The 14,765-nt window shown below is 37.9% G+C and overlaps 2 protein-coding genes across 6 annotated transcripts in view; both read left to right on the top strand.

The window, feature by feature from the left end:
* The window catches only part of RCOR3 (REST corepressor 3), a 53,729-nt gene that overhangs the window by 17,145 nt on the left and 21,819 nt on the right, over positions 1-14,765 (top strand). For all 5 annotated transcript variants that reach the window (XM_043568751.1, XM_043568750.1, XM_043568749.1 and 2 more), the window contains 2 exons: positions 121-199; positions 10,321-10,539. In XM_043568751.1, coding sequence (XP_043424686.1) covers positions 121-199; positions 10,321-10,539 — 298 coding nt within the window. The remainder of the gene's footprint in view (positions 1-120; positions 200-10,320; positions 10,540-14,765) is intronic.
* LOC122476269 (vesicle transport protein GOT1B-like) lies at positions 12,603-13,734 on the top strand. The gene is given in 3 exon segments (XM_043568753.1): positions 12,603-13,018; positions 13,020-13,043; positions 13,045-13,734. Coding segments are annotated over 3 exon segments (444 nt in total). The 5' UTR covers positions 12,603-12,766; the 3' UTR covers positions 13,213-13,734.

Raw genomic sequence — 14,765 nt, 5'->3', positions numbered from 1 at the left:
AGCTCATGTTTTGTTGGGGAATATTTAGTGAAATTATTGGCAAGGTGTATTGCAATTTGATAAGAGCCCTGGAATAGAATAAAAATGGAATTAAGTTTACTGATCTTTGTTTCTTCTCAGCGATGATGATGTGGAAGAAACACACCCAATGGATGGAAATGATAGTGATTATGATCCAAAAAAAGAAGCCAAGAAAGAGGTAATGATGATCATTAGAGTGCTTATAGTTGTTCTATAAATCCATGCAAAAAAGAATGAATCGTATTTCATGTTAAGGAAAACATTTTTATATAATGGCATAGGAAGTAGTAAGTTTCAGTGTTAGAGGTTTTTGAAAAAAAAAAAGTAATATCTAGAACTCCTAGTTAGCCAATAGTTTAAATAATTGTTGGCAGGGGGGGACACCTTGTGGCTCGGTCAGTTAAGCATGCCACTCTTGGTTTTGGCTCAGGTCATGATCTTGTGGTGGTGAAATCAAGCTCTGTGCTGGCAGCAAGGAGCCTGCTTGGGATTCTCTCTCTCCTGCTCTCTGCCCCTCCTCTGTGCACACTCTCTTAAAATAAGTAAATTAAAAAAAAAAAGAATTGCTGGGTTACCTCATCCACGTAGAAGTATAAAAGCCCTGCCACAATCCCTAGTCTTTAATCCAGAGAAAAGAAAACCACCCTCAGATGATATAATATGAGTATAGTATAGTGTAAAATTACGCTTTCTGGTTTTGTTACACAGTTTTTCTTGAAAATACTTTTTTTGTTCCATGTTATAGCAAATTAGAAATTACAGATCTTTCTCAGTCTGTAATGGGGTTACATCCCAATAAACTCATTGTAAGTTGAAAATATTGAAGTCAAAAATGAAATTTAATACACCTGATCTAGCGAACAGTATCCCTTAGCCTAGCCTAACTTAAACATGCTCAGAACATACATTAGCCTACAGTTGGGCAAAATTATCTAGTACAGAGCCTATTTTATAATATAGTGTTGAATATTTCATGTAATTGAATACTGTACCAAAAGGACAAAATAGAATGGCTGTCAGTGAATCAGTTGTTTACCCTCATGATTGCGTGGCTGGCTGGGAGCTGCAGCTCGCTGCCACTGCCCGGCATCACAAGATAGCATCATACTGCGTATTACTAGCTCGGGAAAAGGAGCATTCGAAGTCCAGTTTTTGTTGAATGCCTGTGGCTTTCACACCATCATAAAGTTGAAAAATTGTAACTGGAACCATCATAAATTGGGGACTGTCTGTAGTAGTGGTATACTGATAGCAGTGAAAATTAAAAGCAGCCTCAAAGGAAGAGATGGAAGAATCCCCAGCTAGAAAAGCACCCATATTCCTCAAAATGATAATAATGATGACTTAAAGTTACTAAGCAAAGGCTAAATTGTTATACACACTCATTTATAAAAGCAAGGAATTATGTAATTGTACAAAATAGACCCAATATTGAAGGGTAAAAGATTGTGTTATAGACAGCTGTGGAATGGTGAATATTGAAATTGGGAGACAGAATGTGACCTCATCCTGTTTAATGACCCCTATTCCTCTTAAGGAACTCACTGCCGTGGCCTGTCCTGGCCCTTGGCCATCATCTTAAATTCTCATCAGTGACAACTTAAGGATCCTACTCTTGCCTCAATTTGATATGTAACTAATTTTCTTACTACTGCTAAATGTTTTCAAATTACTTGATTCCTTAATTTTTTTCCAAGTCTGCCTTGTTTCCCTGAGCTATAGACCCAAGGATCAACTACTTAAATTGCTCTCTTCCTGGTATCTTTAAGTCCCCATGTCCCTATTTTGCATACCTTCCCTAACCCTGTAAACCCACACTGCTTCTTCAGTTGCTGTTCTTGGTCTGAGAGGCACAGCAGGAGAACATGGCACAATCATGTAAATTGTTGCTACTTAGAAAAAATAGCTTCAGGTCTCTGTGTAGTCCTTAATTAACCTCTCAGCCTCCAGGTTTTCCATTGGTAAAATGAAAAAGAATTGTTCTGGGAATCAGAGAGGTAATATGTATAGAATCACTTAGAGTACCCAGGACATAATAAATCCTGAATAAAAGTTGCTGGTTTTCTGTATACATCATCTACCGCTTCTCCCCTGCCCAAAATCTCAGCAGAGAACTTCATCTACTCCACAGAGAAAAAAAATATCAAGCAGGAGCTCCCTTACATTCCAGCAAAGTTTTTGAAGTCAGGGACTGAGTTACATTGTGTATCTTGTATCTCCTAGCACGTTACACAGTACTCATTGTCCACTTCTTTGTCAGTATTTGAGGTGATCAGACTTTCAAAAAATGTTACAGATCTGTCAGTATGAAATGATATCAGGAACATTTACTGAACGAAGTCTGCCTAAATGCCTGTCTCACACAGTAACAAAGGTCCCTTCCCTTGTGCTATATAATTCCATTGCTTGTTTGATCCCGTCTATCCTTTCATGTCACATCTAGAACTTTTCCCATTAGTTATCCCTCTCTATGCCATATTTTCAGCCTTTTCTTTTTTTTTTTTTAATTTTTTTTAATGTTTATTTTTGAGAGAGCATGAGTGGAGAAGAGGCAGAGAGAGAGGGAGACACAGAATCTGAAGCAGGCTCCAGGCTCTGAGCTGTCAACACAGAGCCCAATGTGGGGCTCGAACTCACGAGCTGTGAGATCATGACCTGAGCTGAACTCTGATGCTCAACCAACTGAGCCACCCAGATGCCCCTCAGCTTTTTCATTGCAGCTGAAAAGTATGTCCAGGTCTTCTGTTTAAAAGCATAACTATCTTGGGGTGCCTGGGTGACTCTGTTGGTTGGTTAAGAATCTGACTCTTGATTTCAGCTCAGGTCACAATTTTGAGGTCATGAGATCGAGCCCCACCACAACCGAGCCCCACATCAGACTCTATACTGAGTGTGGAGCCTGCTTTGGATTCTCTCTCTCTCTCTCTCTCTCTCTCTCTCTCTCTCTCTCTCTGTCTCTCTCTCTCTCTCTCTCTCTCTCTCTCTCTCTCTCTCTCCTGCTCTTCTTCCCTGCTTGTGTGCACTCGCTCGCTCGCTCGCTCTCACTCAAGTAAAAAATAATAGAAAAGCATAAGTATCTCTCTACCAGTCTAGAAGAAACTCTCCTCCTTAGTACTACTTCACTCTTGACTTTGCTTCAGTCAGGCTTCTATCTTTTCACTTCACTGAAACTATGGACAGAGGTCATCAGTGACCTAACTGCCATATCCAGTGATTGATTGTTCATTGTATTCTACCTGTGCTTTCTTTATCATTTCAAGTAACTCACCCCTCCCTTCTTCCTGAAAATCTGTTCTTTGATTTTTGTAACACGATTCCGCGATTCTTGTCTACTTTTTAAACTGTTGTGTCTCAATTTTGGTGACTTTTTTTCTTTTTCAGTTACTATTTTAAACTATACTATTCTATACTTTCTCAATTCTGTTTGTTTTGTCATTGTTTTTAATTTTTTCTCTCAAGTATAAATTTTGTCCTTTTCTTTATGTTGTATGCCATTGCCTTATTTTCAGGTTTTCATCTCTTTGAATTACTGGAATGTTCTGTCTTCTCTCCTTGCTTCCAGACTCTTCCCACCACCCCTTCCAGTCTGTTCTTTAACCCTATTACTGAAGCATCTTTTGAAAACCAAATTTACTGCTGGCAACCTTTTCATGGCTTTGTAGGATTAGGATAAAACACAAAGCTCTCTAGTGAGGCATTCCCTACCCCACCCCACATATTTCAAATTACTAGCAGTGTTTTAGATAAGTTTTTTAGTTCCCTGGCTTTTGTCCTGTGGTTATGTTGGTTTTCTCTTTTTCTGGAATTCTCTTTCTTCCCAAACCTGCCTAGCTGTGCTGACAGCTCAGAGCCTGGAACCTGTTTCAGGATCTGTGTCTCCCTCTCTCTCTGCCCCTCCCCCCCACATGCTCTGTCTCTCTCAAAAAATAAATAAACACTTAAAAAAAATTTTTTTAAGCGTTTTTTGGAACAGAGCTTCTCAGGTTTAGCAGGTTTTAATATTGCACCCATAAGGGGCATGTAGAAATTATGGAGGGGTTTTCGTTATTACGATGATTGTAGAGCACTGCCGGTATGTGGTGGGAAAGGCATGCCCACCAGCTCTCCTGCAATGCACAGCACAGATTTTTCCCACCAAAATGCTACCAGTGACTTGACGGAGTAAGTAATACCCTAGCAGTATTTGGAATGGAATTATTCTAGGGTATAACCATGTTCAGCTTTACTGGGTAATGGCAAACCATTTTCCACATTTGATGTACAGTCAACCCTTGAACAACATGGGTTTTGAACTCTGTGGGTCCACTTACATGCAGATGTTTTCAATAAATCCAGTACTGTAAGGTTTATTTTCTTCATAACATTTTCTTTTTTCTAGCCAAGTTTATTTTAAGAATGCAGTGTATAATATATACAACATACAAAACATGTGTTAATTGTATTGTCAATAAGGCTCTGGTCAACAGTAGGCTATTAGTAGTAGTTAAGTTTTGGGGGAGTTAAAGGTTACATACAGATTTTCGACTACAAGGAAGGTCAGTGCACCCATCCCCTACATTGTTCAAGTTCAGTTGTATTTCTTTTGGGCCATAGGGTACTTATTAGCCACTTGCCAATATGTGACATAATCACTTATAAAATGTTACAGATATGGTAATATGAAATGGTGTTGTCTTCTCAATTTCATCAGGTTACTAATGACGCTGAATATTTTTCTGTCTATTGTGTCTTTTTTAGAAAAAATGCTATTTGTGTTTGTTTTTTATCTTCTTTTCTGTTGGGTTTTTGTCTTTTAAGACAGAATATAAAAGTTTTCTTTCATATTGAATTCTTTATGTATTTTGGATACTAATCCTTTAGTTAAGCATGTTGCAATATCTTTTAGCAGTTTGTGGTTTATCTTTTAACTCTCTTTACGTGTTTTGGTGAACACCTATTTTGTCAGAAGCATGTAAATATTCAAATTTCAATGTTCTTTTATATTCTTCAAATTTTAAAGTTTTGCTTTTTACACTTAAGTCCTTGATCTGTTAGTAATTTAGTTTTGTTCATGTTGTGAGGTAGAAATCCATTGTTATTTTTGTTTTCTAAAATGGAAGTGAGTTTATCTCTTTTAATTGGTCTGCAGTGTCAGCTTTATCATATATGAGGTTTTGTATATACATGGCTATCTAGTCTGCTTGTCACTTAAATATCCCCTGTCCCACAATGTCTTAATTACTATATCTTTATAATAAGTCTTGTTAGCTGATAGGTTAAGTCCCACTGCTTGCTGTTCAGATCCTCTGTGTTCCTCTCTCTCTTTTTGCCTCTCCCCTGCTTTTGTGCACGATCTCAATCTCTCTCAAAACTAAATAAAACAAAAAGAGTAAGTTCTTTTGACTTTTGCTCTTGAGGCTTAACAATTCCTAGAAAAGCCATATTAGATATTCCTTTGAATCTACATATAGAAGTGGAGATATACAAATAGGGAGAGATGAAACTTTTGTGTAATTTATTTGTAGATAAGTTTACATTTCCTACAAAGGTATTTATGTTATCTGAAAATAATAGCAGTTTTATTTCTTTTCAATTCTTACCTACCTTTTAATTTCTTCCCTTATTGAACTGGCTAGGTTCACCATTATTATGTTGAAAAGAACATTATGATAACAAATGTTTTTACCTTATTCCTAATTGTAGAGGGCATGGTTTTTATGTTTCAGCATCGACTAGAGTATAATTGAAGGTTTTCAACTTGCTCACATGACTGGTAGTTGATATGCTAGCTGTCAGCTGGCATTCCTCTCTAGCCTGATGGCCCGTGAGTGATCTGAGTGATCTGGCTTTTTACCATGGGCTGGTTTTCTCCAAAGCATTCATCCCAAAAGCACTAAGTGGAAACTACCCAGCCATTTCTGGCCTAGCCTTGGAAGTTATTCAGCATCACTTCTGTGGGTTATAAGTGAGTTACTGAAGTTGATCCAGAATCGAGGGGAGAGGATATAGATCCCCACTTCTCAGTGACTGGAATGTTGAGGATTTTGATGACGTTTTGAAACCTCCAGGTTTAGAATATGGAATATTCAGAAATTTTTTTCCTTATGTGCTTGAGAAGAATATATGCCCTTTTGGTTACAGGATTCTGTCTGTGTCTATTAATTGTAGCTTGTCCGTTCTGTGCTTGAAGTCTGTGTTCTCTTACTGCTTGCTTCCTTGCTAGCATGGTTTTTGTTATCTGCTTACTGATCAATTAATTGAGAAGTGATGTTTTTGTGATATTTTATGTTTTGAAGCTATTATTAGGTGCATAGAAGTCTAGAATTATTTTATCTTGCTGTTGAATTGAACCTTTTATCAATATGTAATGACCCTTTCATCTCTTGTAATGTGTTCTGCTTTAAAGATTATTTTGCCTGGTATCTTTCATTTATTAAGTATTTACCTGGTATCTCTCTATTATTTTCTTTCAGCATTTCAACAGTGTTCTCTGTGAATCACTGATCTATGTGTATTTTTGTTCTTTCTTGTTCTTACCTTTTGACTTGTTTTTTCTAGTTTTGTTTCTCTTCCTTCATGGCTCGCTTTTTTTTTTTTTTTTTTTTTTTTGGCATTAAGACTGCAATTCCTGTTCCATTTTTTTAGTCTCTGCTAGTTTGGGATGTTTCTATATTTCTATTCTTATTGTGTACCCTGGAAAATTTTCCTGCATGTTTAACTTGGTGGAGCCTTTTTTGGTTTTTGTTTTTTGAAATAGGCTACACACCCAATGTGAAGCCCAATGCAGGGCTTGAACTCAAGACCCTGAGATCAAGACCTGGGCTGAGACCAAGAGTCAGACGCTTAACTGACTGAGCCACCCAGACACTCTCCTGCATATTTAACTTAAAATCTAAATTAATGACTTTCTGATTAATACAAGGCCCTTAGAATGTGTTGACTTTATTCACTACCCTCCTCATTTATATGCTATTTTTGTCTAATTTAAGTTACATCTTGTTTTTTAAAATCTCATATAGTTGTTCTTTATTTACATTTATACACGTGTTTAAAATTTACTCATTATTCTTTCTTGAATTTTAGACATTTCTTCAAAAATCATTTCCCCTTGTCCTGAAGTGTATGTATCTTCTACAAGTTAAATTTGTGAGAATCTGTTACTTATAAACACAGTTAGTTTTGGTATGTCTACAATGTCTATATCTCTCTTGTTCTTGAAACCCTGGTTTTGCTGGGATTAGACTCCTAGGTTGACAATTATTTGAATATAATATTCTACTGCTTCTCATTTCTATTGTTGCTGCAAAGAAGTCTGCTGTCAGGCTAATTATCATTCCTTTGGAGGTAATTTGTCTTTTTCTCTGTTTTTATGGTCTCTTCTTTGTCTTTTTTTTTTTTTTTTTTAAGTTTATTTTGAGAGAGAGAGAACACGGGCACGTGTGTGGTATGGGAGACGGCAGAGAGAGAAATCCCAAGCAGGCTCCACACCACCAGGAGTACGGAGCCTGATGTGGGGCTCAAACTCACACTGTGAGATCATGACCTGAGCTGAAGTCGGATGCTTAACTGACTGAGCCACACAGGCACATGTCTACTTTGTCTTTAACGGTGTTTCACTTTTTTTTTTTTATGTTTATTTTTGAGAGAGAGACAGAGTGTGAGCAGGGAGGGTCAGACAGAGAGAGGGAGACATAGATCCAAAGCAGGCTCCAGGCTCTGAGCTGTCAGCACAGAGCTTGACGCGGGGCTCGAACTTGTCAACCGGGTGATCATGACCTGAGCTGAAGTCAGACACTTAACCAACTGAGCCACCCAGGCACCCCAGTGGTGTTTCACTTTAATGTATCTGTGTGGAGCTGGGGTTTTTTGTTGTTGGTGTTTTTGTTGTGTTTTGTTTTGTTTGTTTTTGTTTTGTTTTGTTTTGTTTTTTGTAAACTTGTTTTGGATTCATTGTATTTCCTGAATCCTATGTCTTAAGTTCTGTAAAATTCTCACTGGTTGCCTCTTTGAATATTATGTCTTCCTCATTCTCCCTATTCTTTCCTTTGGGAATCATTTTAATGGACTTTAACATGTCTCTTAACCATCTCATTTTCCATCTTTTTGTCTTTCCATATTTCTGTACTGCATTATGGTCATTTTTACATGTGTGCAGTTGCTGCTGTTCTGAGCTCTAATTTTCTGAGTTTCTAATCACGGAATTTCTAATCTTCTTTATACTATTTTTTTTTTATTTCTAGATGTTCTATTCAGTTCTTTTGCATATCTGCTTAGTCAGTTCTGATAGACTCATAAAAGAATGTTCCATATTTTCAATTCTGTCATTTATTTCTTTACGCACATGTAATACGTTGTATTTTCTTTATCCAATAATTCTAATATCTTCAATCTTTGCCAATCTAATTCTGTTGTTCTGCTGTCTGTCACTCATGGGACTTGTTTGCAGTTTGTGGTTGGGAGCTCATTTTCCTTGGAACATACTTGTGGAAAACTTTTGAGACGTGGGTTTAAAATTCATTCTTCTAAGGGGTACCTGGTTGGCTCAGTTGGTTAAGCATCCGACTCTTGGTTTCAGCTCAGGTCATGATCTCATGGATTTGTGAGTTCAAGCTCCACAGCACGGAGCCCACTTGGGATTCTCTTTCTCTCTCTCTCTGCCCTTCCCCCACATGCACATGGATGGTCTCTTTCTCTCAAAATAAATAAACTTCAAGAAAAAATAAATAAAATGCATTCTTCTAGAGACACTTTGCATTTGTTTTTGCTAAATATCTGAAGGCCCTACCAACCTGAGGCCCTTTCTTTCTTTCTCTCTTTCTTTCTCTCTCTCTCTTTCTAATTTATTTATTTTTAAGAGAGAGAGAGTGTAAGGGAGGGGCAGAGAGAGAGGGAGACAGAGGATCCAAAGCAGGGTCTGCACCGAGAGCACATAGTCGGATCAGGGCTCAAACTCACAGTGAGATCATTACCTGAGCTGAAGTCTGACCCTTAACCAACTGAGCCACATAGATGTCCCCCAGTGTGAGACACCTGTTGTCCATTGAAACATGGGTGTTAGGCAAGTGCCAGCTCCTGCATACTCACTTATCCCCTTGGATTCCTTTTCTAAAGAATTGGAGCATTAAATCTGTTCAGTTGAAATTAGGTGCCATTCAACCTAATGGGCAGTTTCAAATGGATTTCTGTCTCAGAAGCACAGAATAACATTGTATTTTTATGTCACACTTTAAGAATATTGAAAGTAACAATGAAATCCTACTTAACATTTCATGGTCATTATTATTAGGACTGTCTTAACCTCTTCCAAAATACAAATTCACATCATATTTTATTCACAGATAAATAGATTTAGAGTTTAGAAATGTCAAGTTTAAGATAATTCTGTGTCGGGGCACCTGGGTGGCTTAGTCAGTTAAGTGTCCGACTTTGGCTCAGGTCATGATCTCACGGTTCTGAGTTCGAGTCCTGCGTTGGGCTCTGTGCTGACAGCTCAGAGCCCGGAGCCTACTTCAGATCCTGTGTCTCCTTCTCTCTCTCTGCCACTCCCCCACTTATGCTCACTCGCTCGCTCTCTCAAAAATAAACATTTAAAAAAATAAGAGGGGTGCCTGGGTGGCTCTGTCGGTTAAGCATCCGACTTCGGCTCAGGTCATGATCTCATGGTTCATGGGTTCGAGCCCCGTGTCGAGCTCTGTGCTGATGGCTCAGAGCCTGGAGCCTACTTTGGATTCTGTGTCTCCCTCTCTCTCTGCTCCTCCCCCACTCATGCTCTGTCTCTCTCTCTCTCAAAAATAAAATAAACATTAAAAAAATTTTTTTAAATAAAAAAATAAAAAGATAATTCTGTGTCCTTTTTAATCTTTAGGGGCCTACTTCTCTTTCAACAACTTTAAAGTGAGAATGAAATGTTATTGGCCACTTGTCATAATTCCTAACTTCTTTTTAATTTCTTAAAATACTTTTGCACTTAGTAAGTTATAGCTTTTTTGGCCCTTTATTGCTGAGGGAAATGGTATTCTATTTTGAAGCAAACAAGACTAGTTTAGAGTCCAACTTATTTTTTCATTTGTTCATAGTCCTCTATAGGCCTCTGGGCTGGAAACCACACATTTTATTGAGTAGATTGGGTCAGGGATGCATTATGTTGTATACTTTTTTCCCCCGTTGGTAAGTGCTGCGTGTGTACTCATACGTGATGTAATGGGTTAGAAGTCTTTTTTAGGTGTACTTAGTGCAGCAGATACTTCTAGTAATAGACTGTTTTCAGGTTATTTGTGCATGAAAACGAAATAACCTGTTACTCTACCTTTATCCTTCTAGGGAAATACTGAACAGCCTGTCCAAACCAGCAAGATTGGACTTGGAAGGAGAGAGTATCAGAGTTTACAACACCGCCATCACTCTCAGCGCTCCAAGTGCCGTCCACCTAAGGGCATGTATTTAACCCAGGAGGATGTGGTAGCAGTTTCCTGTAGTCCCAATGCAGCCAACACCATCCTGCGGCAACTGGACATGGAGCTGATCTCTTTAAAACGTCAGGTATTTCATAAAAATCATTTTTAATGATCCTATCCATTTTGTTTATCCCCTTTTGAAACCTCAGTGAACTTCAGCTCTTTGCACGTTTTCTCAGCTACCTGTTTCAGCTACCTGTTTCTCAGCTACATAAGTTTCAGTCTTTAAAATTTACTTTGTTTCCAAATTCAAAGATGCTTCTGTCTATTCTAAATTTGAATCCCAGCATCACTACCTGTTAGCTCTGTGATACTGGGAAATAATAGACTCTCTGAGCTTCAATTTTATATCTATGAAATTGGGGGTAATAATCCTACTTCTCTTGCAAGTTGTTGGGAATTGTTTGAGATTTTACACATAGGTTGTTGAGCAGCGTCTGGCACATTTTGAATGCTCAATGAGTACTGGCTGCTCTCACCTCCTCATCATTATTACCAGTGGTAGCAACCGAGGTATTATAAATGTATTCTCATCATAATTAGGTTAATCATGGTTAAGAGTAAGGATATAGGGTCAGTGAACCTAAATTTTAACCCCACCTACATCGTCTACTTCCTGTGTAACCTTAGGGGAGCTGTTTAACTCTTAACTCAGTTTCTTCATCTTGAAATGTGGATAACAATATGATGCTTGGGAAGAATTAAATAAGAAAATACATGATAATGCTTACAGCAGTGCCTCGCACATAGTATGTACTCAGTTAATGGTTGTCATTAGGTCTCTGGCCTTTCTTGGTCAACTTTTCCTCTTTTTATTTGTCTCTGTTGTTTTCCCTGTCTCTTAGATCTAGGTACTCTTCCAAGTCTGTACTTTCTTGGTCTGTATCAACCATACACTACATGCCAGTGACAGCTGAATCTACTTCTCAGGCTGTGACTTTTCTCCCAAGCTCTATATTGCTGTATTTCTAGCTACCTGCTAGGCATCTAATCTATCCCCTAAAGATTTCTTTTCTGTTTTCTGTCTTACTGAAACATGAGAATCATCTTTGATTTATCCCTTGCCATTATCACATCCCCCAGTACACACAAACCCAAGTGGTAACCAAGTTGTGTAAGTTTTATCTGAGAAATTTTCTTTAAATCAGTCCCCTCATTTTTAATCCCATCACTACTACCTTTGTTCAGGCCCTTACCACCTCTTATCCAACCCTAACTGTCTTGTTGATTGTCCTTACTATCCACTTCTCTGCAGCTCCATGTTATACATTGCTGTCAGTGTTATCTTCTTAAAATACTCGTATGATCAGAATCATTCATCTTAAAGCTCTTCGTTAATTTCTACTTGCCTTCACGTTACAGCACAGGCAGACAGGAATTTATGTTAAGAAATGTAAAATTAATCATGAGTTAGGAAACCACTGAAGGATTTTAAAGAGAAGTGTGACATGATCTTACTTACATTTTTCAACTATATCTCTTCACATCTTTTAAGTAGTTGCCCTAGAGATTACAGTATGCCTCTTCAACCTACCATAATCGTCCTTGCTTAAGTATTACAATATGCTTCCTTGGAGTTAATATTATACCACTGTATATAAAATGTAAGAATCTTGCAGCAGTATAGTGTGGGAGCAAGATCGTTTTTCTGTATCCCAAACATTCAGATTTCTCTATCTTTTGACCCTTGTTATTTCCCCAAACTGCTCTTACATTCCTCTTCTCTTCTCCAACAGACTTCTTGAATAAATATCTACCATATTAGCTTCCTCTGCTTTCTTATCATCACATATTCTCTGACCCATCCCAATCTAATTTCTGCCCCATACACTATCCTAATTCTACCTCTGCAAAAGCAATCTCAAGTTTATTTATTAACAAGTTGCCAGATCTCATGCCCTCTTCTTGGTTCTTATTTCTCTTGAATCTGTTACTGCTCAATAATATTTGACACTGACAACCACTTCTTCCTTCTTAGACTTCCTTTCCTTTGACTGCTCTGACGCTGGACTCTCTAATATAGGTAGCATGTTTTTGACTGAATGCTTAGCCTTTAGTTGAACAGTGAATGTATGTAAGATTCCCATCTCCCAAACTACAACACCCCTTCTCCTTAGAGAACTTCTAAAACACTTTGTCTGTAATATTTTTAAAAATGGCTTGAGTGGTCTTACAGCTGGGGTAGGAGTGGCTGCATCTTTCCAGAAGATGTGGTGGTTCTTGCCTGGGCTGCTTCCTGGCGCTTCTCTTGACTTTGCTTCACGCCCTGGGCACCCCGAGGTTCTGTTGCAACTGCTCTCACCATTGCAGCCATGATCTCCTTACCGGACACCCAGAGAATTGGAGTGGGATTAACAGGATATGGAGTATTTTTCCTGTTCTTTGGAATGATTCTCTTATTTGACAAAGCACTACTGGCTATTGGAAATGTTTTATTTGTGACTAGCTTGGCTTTTGCAATTGGTTTACAAAGAACATTCAGAGTCTTCTTCCAAAAACATAACATGAAAGCTACAGGATTTTTCCTGGGTGGTATATTTGTTGTCCTTGTTGGTTGGCCCTTCGGTAGGCATGATCTTTGAAATTTATTGATTTTTTTCTTGTTTTCAGGGACTTCTTTCCTATGGTCACTGGCTTTATTAGAAGAGTGCCAGTCCTTGGGTTCCTCTTGAATTTACATGGAATTAGATCATTTGTTGATAAAGTTGGAGAAAGCAACAGTATGGTAGAAAGACAAGTGAATTGGGGATTCATTTAAAATGTTGTATTATTTGTAAAGTCCTTTGAAGAATATTCAGCCCAAAATTAAATTACATGAAATAGCTTGTAATGTTTTTTACAGAAGTTTAAAACTTAGATCCCACCAAGTACCAATAGCAGTTAAAAAGCAATGAAAGCAGTCTTCTAATCAAGTGATCTAAGAAGTCAGCAAGGAAACTGAAGGAGTGAAATCTTTGTTACAATACATATTGAAACTCTTGAGGATGATTTTTATTGTTTTTCTGCAGTGTGGGAAATACAGCCATCATTGGAGAAATATGGTTCTGTTTCTTTTCTTTTTCTTTTGAAGATGCAGGAGTACCCATAGGCATTTGCTTTTTGGAAATATCCACTGGAATGGCAAAAGTATTTCCAGTTGCATTGTGTCTCTGAAAGTGATAACATGAGTTAGATTGGATTATGTCATTTTAATGTATTAAAGCCAAGGAAAACCCAGTTTTGATGTATGAAAGTCGTTCGACTTTTTTTTTTTTGGTAACATGGTTAACATTTTTAAAAAGTGCTCAAAATTTTTTGTTTTTTTATTTTTTGTTTTATTTTTTTTAAGTTTATTTTTATTTAGTTTGAGAGAGAGAGAGAGAGGGAGAGAGAGAATCCTAAGCAGGCTCTGCACGGCCAGCACAGAGCCTGATGTGGACTTGAACCACGAACCATGAGTTCATGACCTGAGCCGAGATCAAGAGTCAGATGCTTAACTGACTGAGCTACCCAGGTGCCCAAGTGCTCAAAATTGTTTTAAATGATGAAGGGATAAAATGTACTCAGTCACCTGTATTTATACTTTATCCTTGACACTACTACTTCACTTATAGCTTATATTTATTGATTTTTATGAAGGACCTTCTTTAAAGCTTTAAACTCCTTTCTCGGTTAGTCCTTTGATGTGTGACGTAGTAAAGGTTTGCACTCTTGGGTTTATAAATTCTACTACTTTTATATCCCAGAACCATCTCCTAGTGTCCAAACGGACTTCTCCCTTACCCACTCCAGTTACCTGTTCGTTTTGCATTCCCTTTCTCAGCACCACATACACTCACTTATTCAGGCCAGCGACTGGAGTTACCCTTGATTCCTGAGTCTCCCCTGTCAGCTTTTCACAAGCACATCTTAATTTTGTTTCCAAGTTATTTATTTTATCCGTCTGTGTGCCACCACCATCACCCCTTCTTTCCTGCTGTGGTAATTGAAGTCCTCAGTATTTCTTCTCTGACTTGTTAGATTAATTTTCGTCTTCACTCTATCCCCTTCTCCAAATTACAACTGGAATTATTGCTCTAAAAAGACAAATATGGTTACATTTACTCCCTTACTTAAAAGTTCTTCAGAAAGTTTCCTTTAGTCTTTAGGCAAGATTCAAATTCTTTGTTCTGGCCCAACCTAACTGCTTTCCCGTCTTTTCTACCTGCTGTTCTGCCTGGAAGGCATTTCCTGCTCCAACCTTATCTCCCTGCTTAATTCTTGTTAATCCTTTAAAACTAAATTTAGGTGTCATCTCCTTTGGAAAATTTACCCTATTTTCCCCACTACCCA

Source organism: Prionailurus bengalensis, chromosome E4 (genome assembly GCF_016509475.1).
Source record: "Prionailurus bengalensis isolate Pbe53 chromosome E4, Fcat_Pben_1.1_paternal_pri, whole genome shotgun sequence".
Lineage (NCBI taxonomy): Eukaryota > Metazoa > Chordata > Mammalia > Carnivora > Felidae > Prionailurus > Prionailurus bengalensis.
The sequence above is the reverse complement of the archived record's forward strand: the minus strand, read 5'-3'. Positions and strand labels throughout refer to the sequence as shown.